This window comes from Mytilus trossulus, chromosome 10 (genome assembly GCF_036588685.1).
Source record: "Mytilus trossulus isolate FHL-02 chromosome 10, PNRI_Mtr1.1.1.hap1, whole genome shotgun sequence".
Taxonomy (NCBI): Eukaryota; Metazoa; Mollusca; class Bivalvia; order Mytilida; family Mytilidae; genus Mytilus; species Mytilus trossulus.
The window spans coordinates 46,612,747-46,639,063 of NC_086382.1; the positions used below are offsets into that span (position 1 = coordinate 46,612,747).

At 32.0% G+C, this 26,317-nt stretch overlaps 1 protein-coding gene across 4 annotated transcripts; it reads right to left on the reverse strand.

The window, feature by feature from the left end:
- Positions 1-1,102: 1,102 nt before the first annotated feature.
- LOC134687477 (organic cation transporter protein-like) lies at positions 1,103-26,160 on the reverse strand. Of its 4 annotated transcripts, XM_063547808.1 has the most exons (12): positions 26,091-26,152; positions 24,745-24,821; positions 17,735-18,158; positions 11,124-11,227; positions 9,878-10,032; positions 9,123-9,291; positions 8,493-8,726; positions 7,225-7,433; positions 5,405-5,513; positions 3,302-3,514; positions 2,258-2,336; positions 1,103-1,512 (listed from the first exon to the last, which is right to left on the reverse strand). In XM_063547808.1, exons 1-11 carry the CDS (start codon positions 26,112-26,114, stop codon positions 2,270-2,272), a joined length of 1,785 nt encoding a protein of 594 aa, XP_063403878.1. In that variant the 5' UTR covers positions 26,115-26,152; the 3' UTR covers positions 1,103-1,512; positions 2,258-2,269. The 4 variants fall into 4 exon arrangements, with proteins under 4 accessions (XP_063403878.1, XP_063403879.1, XP_063403881.1 ...); XM_063547809.1 differs by lacking the exon at positions 24,745-24,821 and having other exon boundaries at positions 26,091-26,160; XM_063547811.1 differs by lacking the exons at positions 24,745-24,821; positions 26,091-26,152 and adding an exon at positions 24,482-24,543.
- Positions 26,161-26,317: the final 157 nt, after the last annotated feature.

The following is a 26,317-nucleotide window of genomic DNA, read 5'->3' on the forward strand; positions in this document are numbered from 1 at the left end:
TTTGACTGTCTCTCTTGTATTTTTCGCCCCTCTTTTGAGGTTAATCGGAAACATTTATGAAATATAAATACATAGTTCAACCACATTTGTATGTGATAAGACAAATAAGATGGGGATGATGCCAGTTTCCTTTCAGCTAATGTGTTTGAAAGTACCATTAGTGTTTAACCGCTCCACATTATTTAAGTGTCTGCCCTAAGTCAAGAGCCTGTAAATATTGGTTGCCATTTATTGTTATATTAACTCATTAGATCTCTGATGGAGAGTTTTCACATTGGAAATCCTGCATATCTTCCTATTTTTATCTATACACCTTCCCGAAAACAATCTTCAAATGAACTCATTGATAGTGCAAACTAAAGTTAATAAATACACAGACAATTATAACATAGACAGATTTGAACCTCTTTGGCATTGTATTAGATTGTTCTGTTTTCAATATATACTTTTACTATGTATTTTCATATTTCATTCTGTATTTCAATTGTTTTATAAGAGCGCGTCGCTGGTGAGATTTTGTAGAAGAGACGTAGTTTCAAGTTCATCGGAATATACGGGATTGAGGCACTTGCTTAAACATTGATGGTTGAATGACAGGCCATCACCGTTATAGCTGTAAGTCTAAATAAAGAACTGTTCAAAGTTCCGTTTTCATTCTTTATTTATAAAACTTATGTCTGATTTTGCTTTATAAGAAAACTCAAACATGTCGGTCAGTATGGGAACAAATTGAGATCATTGGAATACCAATTGTCTGTTGAAATAAAAAAACTCAATTTGTCGATTAAAAAGTCTAACATATGTATTATATCATTTATTACCTATTGGTTGAAGAAATCAACAAATTATTTATCACCTTTAACATGGAATTTTGAATCTACGCCGATTTCCGTAGAAAGACTCTTAATGAAATCTAACAAATGATATTCAAACGATTTGAAAGGACAGCAAAATAGTAATAATCTGAATGGCAGAGTATATACCCTTATTGATAGGATGTTTACAATTATGATAGACGTAAATGCTCAAATCAATATACAAGTTAATCAAAGCTCCGTGGCAGAGTGAGGTCAGGAGCTTGAACTGAAAAAATAAGCTACAATATCATAATATATTTTTTATTCAATCGTCATAGCTGACTGAATATAAATTTTCATAATACATTAGGTCATGTACATATACAAGCTTAAAAGTGTAATACTGATAATTTAAAGATTAAGTACGTTTGAATTTGAAAATGAAATGTCAATTATAACATAACATAGTTTGTTCGTCCGATATTCATTTTGATTTTTTAAATATTTTTATCTTGTATTTCATTATATCATAAGAGGTAAAACATTCATGATAGCTTTAGTAATGATTTACTACACATCTTAATTTCTCTTGTTGTATTGGTTCTTTTCTCTTTAGTCCATTTCTAAAAAAATCCTCTTCCTGTCAGTAAAACATGCTTGCATTGAAGTCTTTCTTATTCCACTCTGCAGATAATTTATGCACTTTTAAGTTATCCTGTAAAATAGTCAAATGCACGATCTATATGAAGGTGGCACAAATATGAAATCGTAAGTTATAAAACGAAACACCAGACACAACTATGGTCAAAGGTGAAAAGGAAAGGAAGAATTATTTTGAAAAATTACTTCAAATAAATTCAAACATCAACATCAAAATTCAGCAAAAATAGGGGTGATCTCAAATGTTCTAGAACAGAAAGCAATTGCTGTGATACTTTAATTGCAATCGCCATATTATTCATGACACTCCGAATAACATTCACAATTTGTGTAATAAATGTGAAAATGATTCTATTATAAATGAAATTCAATTGTCGTCATTTGATACACATTTCAATTTCAAAATGATCAACGAAATGAAGATATGGCGTACTTAAACATTTTGAGAAGATGAAATAACTTAAACATACATAAGTACCCAGTTTTGATTTTAAAATATTTTTTTTAATTTGTAAATGCTAGGTGTAAGTTCAAATCAATATACGTTGGTTTAAAGGTGGGAATAACATCAGCATATTTTAAGCAAAGAGTTCTTACAAGGAGAACTTGGTGATGTGTTCACCATGAGCAGTGATGAGTGATGAGTGCAACTGCTTGAGTTTATGTTTCAAATAATCCTCAGTTGAAGATTGGACGCTTTCATTGAGATAGCAATAAAAATAACAGAGTTGAATGAATGTCATAGGTCCAACATTAGTGACGAAATAATAAATAATTATGTTGTTATAGATTGATTTTACCTATTTACATAGTTACTTCCCATTCTTTTCACTATCTGGAGAACACACTGTCATGTCTATCCCTTTTTCTGTAGCTTTTCTACAAAATAAATCAGAGAATGTTATGATATGTCTTAGCGTATAATGAAGATATATATGAGTCTAGTCAATAGAGATGTATATGAAGATACGATGGTGAACATTCATATATGTTAAAAAGAAAAAAAGAAAAAAAAAGTGAACATCATATCGAAAGCTAAAACAGAGGTTTAATTTTTCAAATACAGCTGTTCATATTATTAAGTACCTATTACCAAGTTATCTGCAAATTGGTCTTGTAACTATTTAGCTGCAAGCCAAAATATGAAGCTTTTTTCTTGAGAGCACAGTGAACTAATTAAAAAGGATTCATTTGTGTCAAGGTGATACAATACAATACAAAGATGAAAAATATCTGATAATCGATTTATTGGATTGTTATTGTACATTTTGCATGACAAAAACAAGTGTTTTCCTTTTTTCCCCCCAGAAAACCTCAGTCCAAAAAAATGAAAATATATTTTGGTAGCATCTACTCTGTTTATCCGTTTGTTCAAAAGTGGACAAATTACCAATGAGGTCGCTCAACTTAACATTATATTATGTTTGCTCCCTTCTAACATTGAATAACAAAGTAATGCAAGAATATTTTAACTGAATTCTACTTTTTACACTATAAAAAAAATTGCCTTGAAATATTAAAAGTCAATAATCATACATAATACTTTTGACCCTTTCTTATTAGCATTTATAAAGGCTAAAACACATTATCTATACTTACGTAATAAAGTAATACTCGTTTCAGCACACTACCATAATAAAACAACACCCTCCCTAAGTTTGAAAACAGTTGGAAATCAATGACATTTGAATGATTCATCATTACAAATAAAAATTCTACATAAATTACATGTAATTTTGCACACTTGCAATATTGAAGAGTTATAATGTGAGAACGGATAGAAAATCGATTCGTCATACATTTTCACTAGTTCACAGCACCAAAATAAAAACAATATATATTACCTCTTTTCGGGATCTGTTACATCTTCCATTGTCTGGGGTAGAGGCTTCCCTGAAGTTTCTGGCAGCAACAAGGCCAAAGCACCAGAGAATATAGCTAGTCCACCAAATAGAATTAAAGGTAGTGGTCCCCAAAATCTGTTAAGTTCTAGAATTTGTGGAGCTAACATTCCACCTATTCTGGCACACATGGAAGATACTCCCATACCAATGTTTCTGAATTTGCAATAGTAAATTATACTTATTAAATGTGATGAAAGGTATAATATGGTAATGACCAAACTTTTTTCCAATGTTTGATATGTGTCTTTGTTGTGTTTAGGTCTATATCATTATTGTTATATGAATCGTATGTAACTGTTGTTTGCTGATGTATTGTTTTGTGTGGAATATTGGGGTGTAGCGTTCTATTGTAACTGCGCTAAATCTATTTTTTTATTCATGTTATCTATTTTATGCAATCATGTGAAAACAGACCCAGTAGTCATAGCCTTGTAGGAATCTGAGGTTTAAGGCAAGTTTATCATTAGAAACATTAGATGTTTAACCACTTGCAGTCGTGTTTAAAATATTAATTATTGAGTACTATTTGTGTAACGTTTGAAAAAAAACACCATATTGTATGCAACTACACACTTACTTTTTCTAGAGAAAATAGTCTCAGCTTTCTTAACTACTAAGTACTTGATAAAAAAAAATATTGCTCTAAACGTGAACAAGGTTTAATTGAAACCAATGATTTCCCTTTTTTATTCAACCTTTTGTCAGACAATACATGAATCCTTTAATGCTCTATTCAGATAACGTTAAAACAAACAAACAAAAATAAAAATGAACGAATCTGGAGCAATGAATGTATTAGAGCTGCAATATTTGAAAAACCATACGTAAAATTTTGGATCGTCAACATGTTAAACAGTTAGAAGTTATCACTCTGCAAATTCAAATGGTGATGTAATTGTTTGATACTGAATAAGTATTTTTATACCAAAAGAAAAAGGTAAGATTATTATTTTTTTATCTCAAAAATACAGTAAGCAGTACAATATGCAATATCTAGGTTGTAATTAACGTCATGTTTATGCCCAGTAACAGTCTTTCAACTTTGTTTTGATTAGAGCGTCACTGATGAGTCTTTTGTAGACGAAACGCGCCTCTGGCGTTTATACAATATTTAGTCCTGGTATCTTTGATGAGTTTATTCAGCAACAAAATTGATAGAAATGGGGGAGTGTATTTGCCTGCTTTATGACGTCAATACTTACAACAGATATCAGCAATTGATCCAATCTTATATAAGTATGATAAAAATATTAAGAAGGTTTATCAAATAGACCATTTCTATATATGTTGGCGTTAGCTTTTGTAGCAGTTCAGTGCTTCTGCTGTTCCAATGTTTCCTCATGCTCTCATAATTGATTTGTTTCTCTATGTTTTGGTTTGTTACTCTGGTATATTTCAGTTAAATCGACTTACGACAATTGAACAGCTTTATACTAATGATGCCTTTATTTATTCAAACACATATGGTCGGGAAATCACTGAGTTTGATACAATTGTAGCTTTATGCATGATGAATACAAAATATACGAGTATTTTTGTGATTTTACTTTTTACTACAACCAAGTCGATGTCAAGTTTCTTCCTAGAAGAAACTTTACTGCTGGTGGATTATTCCCCGAGGGCATCATTAACTTGGTAGCTTTATGCATGATGAATACAAAATATACGAGTATTTTTGTGATTTTACTTTTTACTACAACCAAGTCGATGTCAAGTTTCTTCCTAGAAGAAACTTTACTGCTGGTGGATTATTCCCCGAGGGCATCATTAACTTGGTAGCTTTATGCATGATGAATACAAAATATACGAGTATTTTTGTGATTTTACTTTTTTTTTGGATGTCGGATGTTTGGTTCCATAAGAACACGATGACTCTAGCATTCTCCTGTATATAGCTGAGCAGTGTTGTATGCGCTCTAAACAGCTAATACACCAAGTTCCACCAACGATTATCATGTCCGCTAATAGTTCCAATACAGTTTGAAAATGAACTTCTAGTTTTAACAAATAATTTAGTAGGCATATTTATATGTGATTATTTACCTGACTACTGTTGGAAATACTTCAGCTGCCATCAGATATATTATGGCATATGATGCTGTTATACAAAACTTTCCTATCATAGCTAGGGTTATTTTCAATGGAATCATTTCTGAAGATAAAAAGCATTGACAACTGTTCAAGCATTTGCCAAGTTCAAGGCCGTAGCGTAATGGAGGCAAATGAGGCAAATGACTCACCTTTGAAACGACGACCAAACTTTTAAAGTTTAATATTTTTTTAATTATATATTTTACATTATCAATATGCGAGTTTCGCGTTTCAAATTATGTACCAGCACACTACTACATACAATATGTCCAATCTGAAGCAGCGATTGCAGCTTTTACCAAAGCGATGAGGGTAAAAAAAATAAGTGTTCCGAATACAAATCAAAATAAAAAAATTGAAACAAATCTTAATGTCGTTACAAAACTGGTTGAAGATGGGTTCTTTAAGGAGAACAAACTTTGAAAAAGGTAACTCATGAGTATAAACACCCCCTATAAGTATGCTGGCTTATAACTTTCCTTGGTTTATTGTTAAATCGGATAACGCTATAGTGATTAATCTTTACACTAAATAATTCATTGGCCAAAAATATAATAATATGCATAATTAATTTAAACAAAATCATGAAGCCCCTTTTCTATGGAAGTCTTTAATGTATAATTAGTTATCAAAAGTACCAGGATTATAATTTTATACGCCAGACGCGCGTTTCGTCTACATAAGACTCATCAGTGACGCTCAGATCAAAATAGTTAAAAAGCCAAATAAATACAAAGTTGAAGAGCATTGAGGATCCAAAATTCCAAAAAGTTGTGCCAAATACGGCTAAGGTAATCTACTCCTGGGGTAAGAAAATCCTTAGTTTTTCGAAAAATTCAAAGTTTTGTAAACAGAAAATTTATAAAAATTACCATATAATTGATATTCATGTCAACACCGAAGTGCTGACTACTGGGCTGGTGATACCCTCGGGGACGAAACGTCCACCAGCAGTGGCATCGACCCAGTGGTGTAAATAGTTATCAAAAGTACCAGGATTATAATTTTATACGCCAGACGCGCGTTTCGTATATATATAAGGCATTTCTTGATTTTTATTTATCTTTAATTAAAGTATGACATATATTTTTGGTATTGTTTGAAAATAATATTTTTCGTGTTTCTTTTTCTGTTAATGATCAGCATTGTCTGGTTGTATGCAAGCGTGTTCCATTGATTCTAGTGCGGTAGGTCGTCCGGTTCGAACCCAGGTAGGTCAAACCAATGACTTAAAAATTGATAGAACAATGTGTCCAGGTATACAAGGTTTAGGTCTTCCAGCAGAATAATGTGTCTAGGTAGGTCTTCCAGCGGAATGTTTACAGATAAATTGTGATCACTTGTGACATTAGAACGTAAAAAATCCGGTTAAGTAACAATGTTGGTCTATTTTTCTCTGTACCTATTCTTATGGTTAATGATTATGTAAATATATTCTTATACGGTGTATGTTCCCAGTGTGCGATTATTGACAATTTGATCAGTCAAAGAGGAGCAATCACTATTAAATGCATTGTTAAAACGATATGTACATGGAAAAAAATGTCTAATGATTTGTGTATGATGAATCAATATATATTGCATTGGGTGGTTAGCGGTTGAATATGAAGTCCATACCGTATGTCAAAAATAAACATCCAAATGTCAATACTAAAATGACCCTAGTTTCTCTAGCATATGCCATATGGCCATGCCACTTGGCAAACTATCTCATAATTGTTTGGCTCGAATTTCAAAACTACACTTCATTTACTAACGTTTTATCAACTAACCTATGAAGCCCGATGCTATGCATGCACCACCTCCTACGACCATGGTGGCAAATAATGGTCTCCTCCTTCCTAAAGGATTTAACATTAATATACACATAATATAGGCAGGTATCTCTACAGCACCAGCTATACAAAAGTTAATGTAAGGATCACCTCCTAAGTTATCTGTCCCTAGTGACAATCCATAGTACAACATGGCATTTACAAGCCTGAAATCAAATACAAGACTCTCTTTATAATGCATATGTTATATTTGTTTTGTTTTCTATGATTAAGATTATAACACAATGTTGACTGATGTACCCCTATTTATTTTTACATTTTTACCTATTATGTCTGTTTTTTTTGGTTAACATATCATTGTCAATACAATGGAATTTGATACGACTGTCATATAAATGAGAGGTTAAGTTAGTTATAAAACCAGGTTTAATCCACCATTTTCTACATAGCAAAATGCATGAACCAAGTGAGAAATCTGAAAGTTGTTATCCATTCGTTTGATGTGTGTGCGCTTTTGATTTTGCCATTTTGATTAGGGACTTTCCGTTTCGAACTGTCCTCGGAGTTCAGTATCTTTGTGATTTTACCTTTTAGTATCTGTTCCATACACCTAACAACATATCATCATTATATTTCGACACAAAATAGAAAAATGGATGACGATTCTATAAATGAACGATAAACGTTCAAATCTTTCAGAATGAAACCTGTACATACTGTTTTTATTTCCTGGCGTACATATGTTTTACCCGGGTATCTATGATGAGTTTATTTTATAAACAAAAATTGTCTTAACAATTCGTTATTTGTTAAAATATTTTGTGTATGCTACTAAATAGTATTGTCTGATTGGGGGATAATATCAGACACACACAATTGACTGTTGTATAATATAATGGTCACCTACGTTACTTCTGCAAAACTAATGCTTCATATCAGATTTGCAGGATGTATTATATACAGATACATCAGTTTACAATGGAAAAATATTTCCTAGAACACACCGTAAGCTGTTGAAAGCGCAATGCCTGTTACACAATGAAAAACCAAATCAACTTCTCTATGAAAGGTCCGTATGTGGCCTGTTGTAATCAAACGTGCCCGTTCTTTCTAGTTTCAGTCTAATATGTCATCCGGGGATACCCACTTTGTAGTACCTGCTTATTAGATTTATTTTTTATATTTTTGTTAATTATTGTCCTGATGGAATATATTTTATGATTTATGGTAAAACATTATGCTACACATGCTGCATAGCTACTCACCAATTAAACCAAACATTTAGAGATAAAAATATCATCCCAGGTCGACACAAGTCAATAAGTGTATATCTTCGACCTGTAGTTTCTGTTTCAGATTTGTCATCTGTCTTTGTTAAGTCTTCAAGCATTTCCTCATTGATATCAACCTTGTTAGTGTCGGCTACTTTTCTGACTATATTTTTTACTTCCTCCTCTTTGTGTTTTGATAACAACCACCTTACCGACTCTGGTAACAACCTAAAATAAATATCGTTATAAGACATGGAAATATTTGTGTATTATCAAAAATTTTACAGCTAAGAACTACTAGTATCTTGTTATGCATGAAAAATATACATATTAATTTGCGTTTTTTTATTGAGTTAAGCCTGTTACAGCTGTTATCAACACGCTACCAGAAATCTCATAATTGAGCCACCCACAAGAATCCCAACGTAAACCGTGTTCGGACATTAGACAGTGCACATGTGATATAAACAACGACAAGTAAAAATCTGCGAATAAGTGAGTTGTGACTTTTATTTCAAAACAATAATCCTTAATACTTGTATTAAAAAACATATAGGCAATTTATCCAAACGATTGTCATACTTAAAGCAAAATGTTCTGATTCTACTTTATACGCATATTTACCAAATATAAGGGACAAATAACACAACCGGAAGTGTTATGGCCAGTTCAATGTATCTCCAGTCTCTGATTCCATATGCAAGGACGGACAAGGTCATATAACCAATACTGTAAAAGGACTGGACTAAGAACCCAGCAACTAGACGGTAGGATGGACCAACCAGCTCAGTACCTTTAAAAACATATCCGATAATAAAAAGTTTATCAATAAAGTACCGTAGCGTCATTTAAAGTCATAAATCAATTACTTCAACAGATTTAACCCCCTCCCCCCCCCAAAAAAAATAAAAAAAGGAAAAAATGTAGAATGACCCATGAATTTATTTTATCATTCAGTAAAAAAAAACGAAAAACGATATAACTGGTATTGCAAACATGTAATGCTCCCATGATAATCATTATACAAAAAAATACTATTATGCCTCATTGAGTTACTCGGCTAAAATGACAAGTTTGGTTCATGACTACATTTGTTTACTATTTTATTTTACAAAGTAGGGCATTTATATATCATAATCAAAATTTTATTAATTTTCTATGCGTTTTTTTCTACCTCAATCATAGGTTTATAGATAATTGTATTTACCTTAATTTTTTTTTTGTTAACCCTTTCCTTCTCTGAACGCCATTGATCTATTAGCATTACTCAGTAATTCTATTGAGCTTCTATTTATGTAGCGAATGCGCAACGATGAATTAGCAACACACATTTTTCAAGAATAGTTATAAAGTTAACAAAAAAAATTGCCTCGACTTACCTAGTGTGAACGTCACTAGAAACAATCCAGTTTGTGCGGCACCTTGTAAAATGTAGAACGGGATGAAGACGTAGAAATTGGGCGCTGCTGAGGCTATACTACCAACTATTAATAACATCAACAGGCAAGTAAATAAGGTAGGTTTCCTTCCTAATCTGAAACATTTTAATAAAAGACAAGATTATTAATACGAACATATTTTACAAATGAGAATAATTTATCTGTTTGTGTTAGAAACGAATTTGCAGTTTTTCTGTCAATCTAGTTTTTGAAATATTCCACAAAATTATACTATACACTGTTGAAAAGATTGAATTTCAATTAGTATATAAAAAACGAAAAAGAACTCTATGAAGAAGAAAAAGTATACTTAACAACAAAAATATTTTCAAATACCTGTGTATAATATGACGCAGGTTTTTTCAAAAGTTATGATTACTAAAAATGTCGAACATTTTACCGTGGTATCATACTATAATTTTTTTTAACCCTGTTTATTTTCTTTTGACCTGAATTATTTATCCCTTTTAATTTTTATTAACTATGTATTTGCATTCAGGTATCACAGATCATATTTATTCGTTCATTGTGTGTTAATTTGAGTTAAGCCTTCCAATTGATATTTCAAAGTGTGTCTTAATTTCTATGTTGTAATATGTTGTACTATTGTTTCAGAAAAAGGAGAAGGTTTGGTATCATTAAAACGTTAAATCCTGTTGAAATTGGTTGCACCTGTCCTAAGTCAAGAATCTGATGTACAGTGGTTGTCGTCTGTTTATGTAGTTCATACGTGTTTCTCGTTTCTCGTTTTTAAATAGATTATAGACCGTTGGTTTTCCCGTTTGAATGGTTTTACATTAGTAATTTTTAGGGCCCTTTATAGCTTGCTGTTCGGTGTGAGCCATAGCTCGGTTTTGAAGTTGAAGGCCGTACCTTGACCTATAATGGTTTACTTTTATAAATTGTTACTTGGATGGAGAATTGTTTCATTGGCACTCATACCGCATCTCCCTATATTTATCTATATATGTAACGCTTTGATAGAAATATTCATCTCTAGTTAATTTCGTCATTGGATTGTTGTCTGAATGTTTGCGTGTGTGTGTTGATGGCTCTGTATAATAATATCAAACTTCATAATTAAAGCACAGAGCAGACCTTCACAATCTCCCATGCAGAGTTATCGGTCATTGCTCTCTCTGTATGGGAGATTGCAGACGTTCAAACGACAAAAATGTATCCTTACATGTCTGACAACTGCCCAAAAACTACAGCTCCAACCAAACGGCCAAAGAAGTACAAAGTTTTAGATGTACTACGCAACCAGTCTTTGTCACACACCAAGTCAAACTGAAAATATAAATCTAGCATATTTAAATGTTTTATACCAAGTATCTGCCAGGCGCAACTGACGCGAGCATGTCCGGATAATACCTGTTTACGGTACCATACGGAATTTGAATATATACCTAAAGACTTGAGAACTTTATACACGGTGGGTATGGTTGTCCTGCGAGAGAACGTACTGTGCTGGTGATTCGGTCCTGACGGGTGCTGGTGATCAATGAAAAAATGTAAACAAAGACGAAAATGATGATTTTTGACGTTTTCACTCATAAAAAATGGAAGAAAACAGTTGAGATTTTTCAATTTCGTTTCTTATGGGTTCATATATAAACCATTAAAAAATTGACCCTCTAAACTGTTTCAGTAAGCGTAACACAAAAAATGCTCATTTTCAGAAAATCTCGAACTGAAAAAATAAAACAAAAATGCTCATTGAGTCCGCTTTCTATACCGCAATCCACACGACAAAACAATTTTGTGAAAAAACATTGCAATTTATTAAAATTTTGCATTTTCTCAATTTATTTATGTCCTGATACTGTGCTGGTGGGTCCTGATACGGTGCTGGTGATTTTGGATAAGAAGTTGGTCATATTTGAAACAAATGTTACAAAATCAATAAAGTTAGCCAGATAATTGTTGCCAACAGGATCTATAACTCCTATTTTAGGTCTTGTGCATCCATTTGGCTGTTTAATATGTGTTTTCAAATGATCTGAACTTGTATTACATAATCACATAAAAGGGCGACATTTTTCGTCCAATATCAGATAACAATATATAGTATCTAAAATAAGTTAAAAATTCCACAATACTATATAATTCATTTTATGTGTCGATTTGTTCGAAAAAAGTCGAAAAGAAGAGACTTTTTTAATGTCATGATTATCTGTCGCTTTCTAGATCTATGCTTAGCATTTATTTCAGATGACATGGACTCCTCACCCTGATGACCCTTCTGCCTTTCATACATTTATCCGTATACATATAATAATAGATAAACAAATGGCTGCAACACGTATTTTTGTATTCAAAATGATTCGTTGTAACGAGAATATTTGTGGTGAATGGAAACTGTGAGGGTCACAATCTTAAATTGCTTATAAATGTTGCTGGACCCAGTTTCGTTATCTGATCTGAATTTTCTAAAATGTGCAAGGTAGATAGACATTTTGATTTTTTTACTCGGTAATGAACCATTGTGTTGATCCCATGCTAAACATGACAAAAATCTCTGTACAAAGGTATGTGAATTCTTTACAAAAAATAGTGATTTTATTTTCACTAAATTCTCTTTTTCTACTAAATACAATAATGAACCATAAATAATAATGCTTTGCAAGAAGTTTCCCCTCGATATATGTACAAAATTATATCTCTATTATTCATTGTCTGTGCTGTTTTGATACTGTTGCTGTTTGCACATTTCGGAATTGACAGGCCACAGGAGGGGTCATAAACCGTACACGAAAAGATAAAATATTGATATAAGTACTTAATTTGCATCTTTGAACCCCCACCCCGGCTTGTTTTTTTAGGAGCCTGTGGTGTCTAAAAATGGTCGATTACAGCCGAGTACGCATTTTCAAGGCGTGTTATTGTTGATTGTTAAAGTCCTGAAAACGGGTATATATATAGATGGAAACAAAAATGTTTGATATATCTGGCTTTAGATTCAGTTTTTTTTAAATATAAATTAAGGCTACATTATAATATAATAATTCTATGAATTCACAATATGAAAAAATGCAGAAAAATAAATGAACGAAGTGAAATATCTTAGTAAGGAGTCATTACTACAGAGATGGTGTGTTTGACACACAAAACTTAAAAGCTTAGTGATATTTTCAATATTAAAATAAAAGTGTATTTTAGTTGGGTATTTTTTCCATTTACTCATTTTCAATTATAATCAAGGCACATTTTATTTTTATTCATGAAAAATATTTAAATATAGAAAAGAAGGACACATTGTTCACTTCCTCCCCCGTAATTCTTTATCAAAAATATTTATTTTGAAATGAAAAAGCTAAGAAATCTTGATTTTGTAGTTTATCTCGTCTTCATTCTCTGACATATTCTAGCCTGCCCTTTCATAAAATAGTGATTTTTTTTAGTGTTCTATCGAACTTTCGAAAAAAAACCAACCTGATAACCGTTTAGACAAAAAAAAATATGTTGGAAAAATCTAACATTAAGTGATTCTTAACAGCTATAAGATACATTTTTCTTTTACAATACAACTTTTAAATCTTACGGGAAACTATTACAAGCTTTCACTGTAACCTCGCTCTAACTTATCCCCATCCCTCCCCACCCCCACCCCACCCCCCCCAAAAAAAAACCAAACAAACAAACCCGCAATACTATTGTCATTCTTATAGTCAGCACTCAATTGTTCACAAACAAATGTGTTTTAAGCTGCTAAAGACATCATTCAAACGCTCAGAAAGTCCTTTGTACTATATTTTTGCTCTCCATTTTTATGCAAAACCTTTTTATTTTTATTTTATGAGTTATTGTTGAAGGTCGTACGATGACGTATGGTTGTTAACACATACTTCCTTTGATTTCTTATGGAAATTTGTCCATTGACAACAAACATACCACATCATCTACTTAAATAAGTATTGTATAAACTACAACGTATTTTGGTGATCTTGCAAAATGATCGTAATCCCGAAAATCGTAAACATATTTTCTTATCTTAAAAGGGGACAAGAAGGGTTCCATTAACAGGCCAATAACTAAGATTACAGTTAATTTAAAAAAAAAAATTAAAAAAAAATAGGGGTATTTTTTCTCTCATAATAACAGTAAACAGATTCACAACAATGTCAATTTCAAGAAAGCAGACAACAGCTAATTAGTCAATAACAGTACAGCATCAATGATCTTGAATAAATGCCACTTTTATCTAAAATATAAAAGCACAGAACCAGGACATAGGAGCACAGAACCAGGACCGTTTTTCTTATCATCAGCACAGCGTCAGGACAATTATGTTTAACGAACTTGCACGACTTTTGAAATATAATATTGTTGTAATATACTTTGCATGGCACTTATGACACATAAGAGAAAAAATTAAGCAACAAAACAGTCGTTTTATTGCCGTTTTGATACAATGTAAACAAACCCGTCAGCACAGAATCAGGACCCACCAGCACCCGTCAGGACCAAATCACCAGCACAGTACGTTCTCTCGCAGGACAACCATACCCACCGTGTTATAGTTCAGTTTAAAAACCATAAGCAATAGTAATTTATAACAAAGAATAGAAAAGATTCACCGGTTCTGCAATGCAACTATCTTTGAATGTCAAGTAAAGTTACGTATTGTTAATTTCTTGAATATTAAAACTGGAGGTTCTCGCCTGTATCTATTGTGGTGTTCGAAATCATGTTTGGTTTCATTTGGTCTAGTTGTTAAATTAAAAGCGGAAGATTTTTGAAAAAAGATAACAAAGATTACCAGAATATTGCAGAAAATTAATATGTAGGGTAATTACTCCTTAAAACTATCAATTCAGGGCAGCAACCCAACAAGGGGTTGTATTTTGTCTAAATATTTAATGGGCAGATAGATCTAAGCCTAACTAACATATTCCTCAAAATCACATTTGCACTTACGGCTTTATTTTCAGAGATACATGTATAAGCCAAATAACTACATATTTTATCCCTTTTCAATACCCATGGCGGCCATGTTGTTTAATAAGCGGCAGTCATCGGACACATTTTTTTTTAGAATAGCTGATTGTGGCCAAGTATGGTAAAATTTGAGTAGTTTCAGAGGAGAAGATATTTGTAAGAATACAAAAATTTACGAAAAATTGCTAAAAATTTAATTCAAAGGGCAAAAACTCCGTAAGGGATCAAATACGATTTTGGTCATGTTTGACTTATTTGTAGATCTTACTTTGCTGAACATTATTGCTGTTTACAGTTTTATCTATCTATAATAACATGAATAAAATAAAAACAAAAACTGCAAAATTTTCTTAAAATTACCAATCGGGGCAGCAACCCATGCAACAAAGGGTTGACTGATTTATATGAAAATTTCAGTGCAGATCGATCTAAATCTGATAAACATTTTTAACCGATATCAGATTTGCTTTGAAATGCATGTAAGCCATAATGATTGCCGATTAGCAGGGTCATCGGCCAAGTTAGGTAAAATGTGTGTCAGTTGTTTCAGAGAATATTTTTGTAAAAGTTAACGACGAACAATGGTACAATTGAAATGGATATTGAACGCAAATCTTAACTGAGATATCGTCTTTTATTTGATAACATATGTTACCTATAGATAAAATCTTCTAACAGTCAATTCAATACATAAATTTTATTAGATATCTGCCATATATAGAAATACTTGTGTCATATCTATATTATGATTTAATTTCAGGTCTTTTTTTGGTTCAATCTCATTTATCCAACTTTTTAAAATTTTAGGTTGTAAAGGTAAAAAAAAAAGTTGGATAGATGAGATCAAGGGTAATCAAGAACAAAGAGTTTTTCAATTAGAGTTTGGGTTGAATGACAGGTGAAAAAAAGACTGAAAATTATACCCGGATTAAATTTTCTGTAGTATTATTTAGCATAGCATGTTAAAATGTGCAACTGACATTAAATTAATGTAATTTTACTCAAAGTATTTTTAAGTTTTTTAACCGTGAATTAAAATGTGAACTGGATAGAAAAATATCAGTTGCAATTTATTCATGAAGAGATTTGTCAATGAGATGGAGCTTTTTTTGTGTAACATATTTTCTTCATTCGTTTTTTTTTTCGGTTCTTCTTACCAAATGATCCAAATGGGACAAAATATAAGTTGAATACATTTTACTACACAAAGACTGAACAGAACAAAATTCAAACAATATATATCTACACTATTAAACGTTTTATAGGTACCACGTAGTCGCATTAACATCCTCTCCTATGATTAAAACGTTTGTGTTATTTTGGGAGAAAACGAAAATAAAGGCGTCCGGATATAAAATTACAAGTTTAATAGTAAATTACAAACAGTTCCATACTATTTCGCTAGCTTCCCTTAGCCAGAGGTCATTAAAATTTCTGCAGAAGTACCTAAAGTGTTGTTGTTATAATACTCTCTACATTATAAGTTTATTTCTAGTAATGGTCCTGTCCCATTAGTACCTATAACTTTTGATACCTTTTCTGAAATTCCGTCACTAAGTATATTAAATAGAGAGGATCTATATAATATATCAATATAAAAAAGAAGATGTTGTATGATTGCCAATGAGACAACTACCCACTATCCACAATAGACCAAAATGACACAAACATTAACAATTATAGGTCACCGTACGGCCTTCAACAATGAGCAAAGACCATACCGCATATAGTCACCTATAAAAGGCCCCGATAAGACAATGTAAAACAATTCAAAGGAGAAAACTAACGGCCTTATTTATTTTTAAAAATGAACGAAAAACAAATATGTAACACATACAAACGACAACCACCCAATTACAGGCTCCTGACTTGGGACAGGGAATGACCGCCGTGGATTGATTAGTGAATTAAGAAGTGATAGTGAAAAGCAAATACACTTTATTTTCGCAGATTTAAACGATTTCGCGGCTGTGTTCTAATATAAATATGTAAATATGTGAAAAAAATAAAAAGCAATTCAACAGTGTTCTAGCACATTGGTTATAAAATACTGGCACAGAAGTATCAATAGCACACCGTGAATGTTCAGTAGATTCATTTTTTTTATATGAAATGTTTATATAAAAATATTAATGATTTGTGGGTTTCTTCTGTAAGATGTGAATATATAATAATATCAAAATTATAATGAAACATTTATTTATTATTTAATAATACTAAATTTTATTCAAAAATAAGATGTAACTAATTTACTATCGCCCATTTTTATATAATATTTTTTAGATAATATAAAAACATACAGGAACAAATTTACTGTCAAATTTTAGAAAGACACCTTATTATTACTAAACAAACAACCCAATAATTAACAAAAATAAAAAGTTGGCTAAATGAGAATGCCTTATTTTAAAAAGTTGGATAAATGAGAAGACACCCTTTTTTTTTTACTTCATGACACTAAACAGGTGAAAAAACGTCATAAAACGATTTACAAGCAACAAGGCTTTTTTATTATGTTTATACTTAATCATATGAAAGGTATAAAGAAAAAAAACGGGTAGCGAAAATGAACAACGGAAGGGTTATAACCATACGGAGTATTGACAAAATTTTTAGTAAGATGTAAGATGTGAATATATAATAATATCAACTGATCAAAAATGCTATAATCTTCACTGCTGTTAAAGACAATTTTGAGGAGTAAAAATTACAAATTTTACACGATTTTGGAAAATCTTATATCGGCAATGAGTTATATATGATCGATAAAAACATATATAAATGCAAGTAAGTGCATGATAGATGTCTTTGTACTCAACATAAAACACATTTATATACATGTATTAATGTACGAACCTGTGTAACAATGGTCGGTCCGTAAACCTCTCTTGAATAATCCCATTCTGTACATTTACTCTTTGGTACTGTGCCATTATTTACTTTGATCCCATCTAACGTATAATTTCCAGATAATATGAGTTTTGACGTCTCTCTCGCGTCATATATTTCACATTTTCCCGCGCTCTGTAGAAAGTCTTGGAAGTCCTTTTCTGTTGTATTGCCAAAAATCGGATCGGAAACGTTCACACTTGGAACATGACACTTGTAGTCTGGTTTGGCGCCAACAAATACCATGTTCATAGCATGGAAGGCACATACTATAGCTACTAGACATATCAAAAACAGACGAATCTGTTGGTATCGTCCAAATTCTCCAAGGATTTTAAGTAAATCGTCAAAATGCATGATTCTATGAGACCTTTCGTATTTGTTCCGTTTACTGTAATCATATCAAAATCAATATTTACACAAATAAATCAAAGTTTATCAGAAGTCTTTTGAAATTAATCTGAAATGAGATAAAGTTTTAAACCATTTCCTGTCAAAAGTGTATTACTATCACCCTATACGTATGTGTGTCAAATGTGACCGTATTGCATAGAAGTATATATATGATGAAATCTAAAAAGTAATAAGTAAAAAAATGTTGTTATAATACCTACTATAGGTACATTTGATATCAATACTTATAAAATTCGAACGTGTATTCATCAAAGATTCAACATTAATCATGCATGCATATCACATCCCAAGGGTAGAGAAGTTACTCTGTAAACTAATAAAAGTACCTTCTTAACCGTATATATAATACACATCATGTCTAAGCATATTGGAAAATCATATTGTGGTTACAAATTAGTTATATTGCCGATAATACATATGCATGGTGTATCATTTGAAATAGGATATATCAAACCTTCCATCAGTATACGTATCAATTTGACTTGGGCACTTATGACGTCATCTTTATATATAATGACGTAATGCGCGTTGTAATGACAAAATTGATGCACGTAGCCCGTGACGTAGCCATAAAATTATTTGCATACCGGCTATCTTAGATAGTCTAAAACGATGTCAAGAGAGTTTGCCCAAAGTCCAAAACAAAGTCAAGAGAGTTTGCCCATGCGTGTTAAAATGATCATAAATAGGCAAATTGATTTGCAGTGTGTGAAGTTAACTTTTATGAACGAACATAACGAATATGGTTTCATTTTACATAAACAAAATTGGTGATGACCAGGCACTGAATACACCCAAGTTTGCTGAAATTGTATTCTTTGTGCATCTATCCTATGGCACTTGATATTATAACACAGTACCATCTAAGGGAGCTACCATGTGATTTTTAGTGGGAAGGGGGGGCTAGGATGAAAAATTGAAAAAATTTGTCCTGCATTTTTTTAGCTGTAATCTCGGTCCTGCCTCTTTATTTTTCACTCTGTTCGGTCCTGCTTTTTTTTTTTTTAGTTTATCCTGACTTTTTTTTACCTAAATTGTCGTCCTGATTTTATTTTTGCAAGAGTCTCATCCTGCCCTTTTTTTTACTCAAAACTCCTGTCCTGCCTATTTTTTTCAAATTTCATCCTAGCCCCCCCCCCCCTAAAAATCAAATGGTAGCTCCCTAAATGCTTCATTTCTTGTATTTATTTGGATTTAAATAATGAGGTTCAGTTCAAGTAGTTGATATCTTAACCTTATGACAAAGAGATGCTTTTATTTTTTCTCGTTGCGATACGCTACTAGAAGATGCCCGCCAAATCGTGGTACAATTTCGGCAAGTGTTGAAACAAAAGAGTGTTTTAAATTTCGTGAGCCATGATGCAGTACAACAACTGACCATGCGCGATTATAGCGTATATGACACGGATCGATAACGGTCTCCAAATTAAGATATTTTCTTGGCGTCTTCTGTGGAAAAAGAATGTTCGACTTAAACGACAAATTTAGGAAGTACAAATCATATTTATACGTCATATCACAAATATGTTCGAGCGTGTATGCTTTTAGAGGAGTTGCGGCTCAATGAAATCGGTCTCTTCCTTCAGTAGTATAGATTCCAAAGCGTGTACATCTTATCATGATTTCCTTAAAAAATCATTTTCGGTTTTTAAATGACGGGTCGAAATTATTTCTCTGAAGTTTTTACGAACGCATTTATAATTTTGTTTATTTTGTTGTGGAATAAATATTTGCATGACGTTGACACTGTTTTTTTTCAACTTGTCATAGCCACAGTTCCGTCCAATCTAAGTATTATACTTTAATTGACAATGTTGATATCAATCACGGCGGTTAGTGAATCATCAGTTCCTTTGGGGGCACCGGAGTTCGACCAGTATGTGTTCCCCAGTGTCTATCTATGTGTTGTTAGTGAAATATTGTTAGTTTTGTCATTGTTTTTCATTTTAATTACAGCTGGTTTTAATATTTTGCTTTTCTAGAGAACGTATACTTTTACCTTGTCATTTCAATAGGTATGTTTATTATTTTTAAACGCAATTATCTTTAATCACGTGAAAATTACAAGATAGGTGTCAGGAGAAAACTGCAGTGCCCACAGAAAATCTCCGAGAGTCATTATAGTGTGGCTTGGTATTATGACATGTATTCCTGCTGACTGTTACCTTGTGAACTGGTTTGATAAAAGTCACATAAAGAGGTTCGGTCTGTACGAAGCCGGGTTCACACAAAGTGAACTCACAGTAAAATCAAGGAACATATCCCTTCCTGATAAGCATGTAATACTTGCCACTTGACATTGAACACAAATCCATCATAATTATTATAACCTTTATTTTTTACCGTCTATGTGCATGATGTTTGTATATTACACAAAATGATTAATAATAAAACGTGATTTTCTACAAGAACAATTAAATTCAAAATATCAATAAGTTTTATATATATAATTTAATCATAAGTGTGCATAAATCATTTTCTTTCCACTGTTTCATTAAAGTTATTCAAAAGCATTAAATTTTATGTGATGAACCTATTATTTCTTTTATTTACATGTTGACTACCTGACAAATGTGTTCAAAGATATTTAATTTATTTTTAAGGTTTTCACATAATTTCATTTTACAACAGCCAAAACATAACTTTACAAAAGAGATACACGTGTACAGAAATGACAAATTAGATTTGCCATAAAATTGACAGTATCATTAATTTGGTACACATGCAGCTGCTCTAATATGCGTCTTATGTTCTAAATTGACATTAATCGTACAGTCAGTGGCAGGCGTCTTTTTAAGATGAAAATAGTTATTTGAAATTGATAAGACTTATACATTCCGATATAGTGGCTTTTTTCTCCTCTTTTGTCGGGTTGTTGTCTGTCTCTTTGACAAATTCCCCTGATTCTCAATGTTCTTCAACATCATCAATATATGTGAGTTTTCTTAATTACTTATACATTTAAGTACGACGAAAATAGACTTGTGTGTACTATGTATAGATAGATAAATAAATCAAAAAATAGCTGAGGAAATACACATGGTTTCACATTCATATCCGGACACATTTAGCATGTTTAGTATAAAATACATTAAGATGTCATTAAATGTATCTGGATATCCTGTATTTATCAAGTTTTTGCATAACATAAAATAAAATTGCTGTAAGACTAGATCTCACCTTAATCATCAACATACAGGACATATATCCTTATAAAGTTACATCAACCTTATTTAAGACTAAATATGATCTAATATATTGGTATAAATATGAGACCCAGCATATCTCGTGTTGTATCCAATGAGATCCAATGCAGAAATGAATGGTGGGCCTCTAGAGTAATGCAGTTTAAAAGCTTCTGTTTATAAACTCGTAAACTGCATGGTCAGGTGAATCTGAACTTTCGAATTTCGAATTCGCAAATAAAGATAAAGCATGATACGATACACAACATGCACAATATGCTATCACGCTGGAACATGTGCTTTTCTAAATATAAATCTGTCAGACGGACGTAAGATTTCCCCGTTGAAATAGCGTTCAATGGTTTGAAAGGATGCAAAACAAAGTATATAGTCTATAATATGTTAACAATACTTACATAGAAGTGCAAATAGATCAAACAGTAGTGTTAGTGTACTACACAATAGAACGCATGTGCAGAAGAGAGATTGATTATAAATGTATTTACATGGCAACCGAATCATGCGATTAAAACTGTGCGAGTCAACCAGGCGCGATCGATCTGAACAATATGATAATTTTATGAGACAAGATATGTGCAATTAAATTCAACTTTCAATAAAGAATTTTAGATTTACTGAGAAAAATTGTTTTAATTGAATGGTTTTATCAGTATCAAAAATATAGTAGTACCGTGGCTCACTCAGAATTAAATGCAGAATAAAATAAGCTCGAGAAAATAAGGTCCTGGTTAAGATTATGTTATATCGGGTTTATTTCTATTGTGACTGCATACACCTCTGGCATGCATTTTGTTGGAGTTATTTGATGCGTAATGAAATAACTGACTTCTTTTTCTTAGTAAAGTATGATACTATCATGGAGCCGAAGATGGAAATACAAAAGGTGCTGTTATTAGTATTTTTTAATAGAAAGCTATATTTATTATATAGCAAGTATACATTTATTTTCTGTTACAAAAGTTGAATCGTGATAGATCATGTATAAACCTTAAACCCTGTTTATACATATTTGGTATTACAATGCACCTTTAAAATGCTTTTATTCTAAAGTATTCTGAATATAAATCCTTTTGATAAATACATTAATTTTTATGTATACGAATTTAAGATCCAGAAAGAAATGAACATATAATATCTTCTTTTTGATATAACCACATTATTCATGTATGTGCCTGTCCCAAATCAGGAGCCTGTAATTCAGTGGTTGTCGTTTGTTTATGTGTTACATATTTGTTTTTCGTTCAATTTTTTTTTTACATAAATGAGGCCGTTAGTTTTCTCGTTTGAATTGTTTTACATTGTCTTATCGGGGCCTTTTAAAGCTGACTATGCGGTATGAGCTTAATTTGCTCATTGTTGAAGGCGGTACGATGACCTTTAGTTGTCATAATGTTTGTATCATTTTGGTCTTTTGTGGATAGTTGTCTCATTGGCAATAATACCACATCTTTTTTATATAATGATTTTTAACGTTTGACACAAACTTTTAATTACAAAAATACGTAAATTTATTCAAACGTAAATTTTGTGCATAGTTGTTACATTAATTTTAGATATTTTTTTCTAGGACGTAATGGATTGTTTTCAAGTAGAGTCCACGTTTGATCGAAAACGTGACCAATATTACTTTTCATTAAAATGTATTACACTATGCCCGATATATAGGGTAAATATACAATACATACCTGCGCTCATTGTCCGAACTGTAACATATTTTATTGACGCAAAAATTGATGTCAACAAAAATATATCTAGCTTGAAATAGGTACAAATGAATTGTATGTTTTCCAATAAGGTAAAAGAAATTGTAAACACTTTAATCACAAAATAATTGTCACATACTTGATTTACGGCTGTCATTTGTATATAGAGAAAAAGTATCGTGAAAGAATACCTAACGGTGGCCATAAATTGTGATTGGATCGGAATTGTAATTAAGTGTATTCTACTTTAAAATCTGTAAAATCAGCAGTGAACAAATCCGGAAAAAGCTGTCTGTCAAAAAAATATGTTCGTTTCTATCTCACTGTACTTGCAGTTCAACGCGTTGTGTATTTGTTAAAAGAAATGTTTAAAATCCCTGAGAGTGAATTTTAATACCCTTACTATTAAATCATTAGAATGTATTTCATGATGATTATATAATTGAAAATGGAATGAAAACGGCGAATGGGTCAAAGAGACAACTTGCCACCCGACCAGAGAGTTGAAAATAGCCGAAGGCCACGAAAAGGTCTTCAACACTGCAAGAAAATCCTGCACCGGAGGCGCGCTTCAGTTGCCCCCACCACCCCAACCCACCCCCCAAAAAAAGTATACAAGTTCAGCGAAAATGAACGTCACACTTAACTCCGACACATATAAATGAACCAAAATAAAAAAAATCATATAAGACTTGCAGAGTTCAGATGTTGCAGACTTTGGACACGCGCAGAAATGTTACCCCCCCCCCCCCAACCCCCATCCCCATATACATCTACCCAATGTGGGATACGCACAATAAAACTCCGTTTAAAAGAAGTTCGAGTCCGATGTTAGATAAGGTCACAGAAGACAGTAACGAAAATAACAGTGGACTTGTTTTGATGAACATAACTAAACAAAGGACTTCTAGGAGTAACTGACATGCCACATCTCAATTAAACTGATATTAAGCAAAAATTAGAAAAAGGGGCGATATGATATGGTACTAGTAACTTTTTAACAATAACAAAGTTCATAGAAATATCTATCAGTCTAAATTTTTGGGGTAAAGTAAGATATTCTTAGGAACCTAACATCAAATGACACATATGACAAAAGAATTCAGATTTATAAAAATCTATATACAAATATTATAAGAGACAGCAAATATGGCAATTTAATGTACCATCGGTTTGTCCCTAAATGAACACTGAACTTCGACATTTGAATTAACAGCACGTGATATCCATGTCGTTTTGCTTTCTGTGAATATGAACAACTGTAAAATAAGTCTTTCGATTTTAAAAATATTCATTAGTTTCAAGGTTCAAATATTCTTTAAAATATAAATTAATGTGTTACAAGAAGAAAGTGGGTAATAATAGTGACATTTTAGTAAATGTATACCTACCGGTCTATAAAGATGGCATTGCATACACATGATCGCCATGTACCGATGTCACACTTATAGTTTTTATGTACATGTATGTTTTATAAATGTATATAAAGTTTACTTGTCTTTATAAGTTATTCTGATTTGAGAGTATTCCTATTACATAAGCATTAGACTGTGTGTGAATCATATTAGGTTACAAGGACAAATAATATCTATCTTTTAACATTAAAAGTTATATAAAATAAATGCGATGTGATATGATTACATAAGACATATACCTTTCCGTAAAAAGAGGAAATTCGAGTATTGAATGTCCCCTTTGTATCTTCCGCCTCCGTTTGTCATCATAATATATCTGAGGAGCATACAAGTAGATCATTTCCATTTGGAGAGTATACACCACTTTTCATGTTAATTTACATAAAACATTTTGGAAGCAATTGAGACTAACAGTTTTATCACATGCCTTTTTCAAATGATTTGATATGTAGACATAACGTTCACTTGACGTTTAAACTATGATAAGGGTTAAACCATAAGCTCGATGCTGCATCTGGTGGATTTTAGTAGCAGTAACCCTGTATTAAGAACTTCATCAAATACCACTGATATGCGGGTATCTACTAATATACTGTTTATAAATGTTGAACTTTTAAAAAAGACTTAATTTCCTACCACAGAAATATGTGCCATTAGCAAGAATTGTTTTAACTTTTTAGGAATTGTTGGTTCTCATGTTCTTCAATGACGTATTTGATTCTTCCAAAACCTGTTTCTTTGATTCAAACACCATCGGTTAATATTGTGTAGATGTACTCAATTATAGCTTGGTATCTTTAATAAGGTTTTAACTGTCCCAAGCATTACATGGGTACCATTTTACACTGATTCTCTCCAAAAAGTTTCATTATACCTGATTCAAATAGCGAAGTTATTAAAGATTACAAAGTCAATGTGGATGGACAAAGTGCAATATACATACACTTTTCTTCTTTTAGTTAGATGGATTTATTTGTCTCATAATGATTGCACGATGAAACTTTCTTTACTAACTCAAACTTTCAAACAGGAAAACGGACGTCTACACTGTCAATAAATAATATTAACGACACTCTCATTGGTTGGTAGATGAGTTGAATGTGAAGTGTCTCCTATTGAAGAGTTGGGCACGCACATGGTGGGGTTAAACATGTTACCGGAATCCTAAAACTCTTCCTAACAGGGAACAGTGCAACATAAAAACGCATTTTAAAAATCAGTTTAAAAAGGCCTAACTCATCGATGGATACAAATAGAAATACACCTAAAAAAAACACAGAGTGGACATGGCCGGATACTTGTACATCACAGCAACAAAATGACACTTAATACAGATCTGAGAGTACTAGCAGTAACTGACAACTAGTTCAAAGCCACATTTAATTCAACATTTAATTTAAAGTGATGTGAGAGTTTTTCATTCGGAAAATATGGCATTTGGGACTTATAAAACATTTATTCGAATGAACAATACATAATGAGGTTCACAGTTTGATCACTTTATAATAAAGCTATAGCTTTTATATATAAGTTATTGCAGGACGAACATGCATGTTATATGTTATTTTTCTAAAAATTTACCTACCTGTTCATGGTGAACTTGATGCATATTTTCGTCCTTCACCTTTAGACTTGTACATGTATGTATGTCTTATAAAATCTTATGTATTATAATAAGTGTTTATATCATATATGTGTTTATGTGATACTGAATTCAGTTCACAATTGAAACAAGTTATTACGTTTAAGTTTAAACCAGGCGAGGGGGGAATGGAAAAGGTAGAAATAGAAGTTCAATTGATATCTGAATTC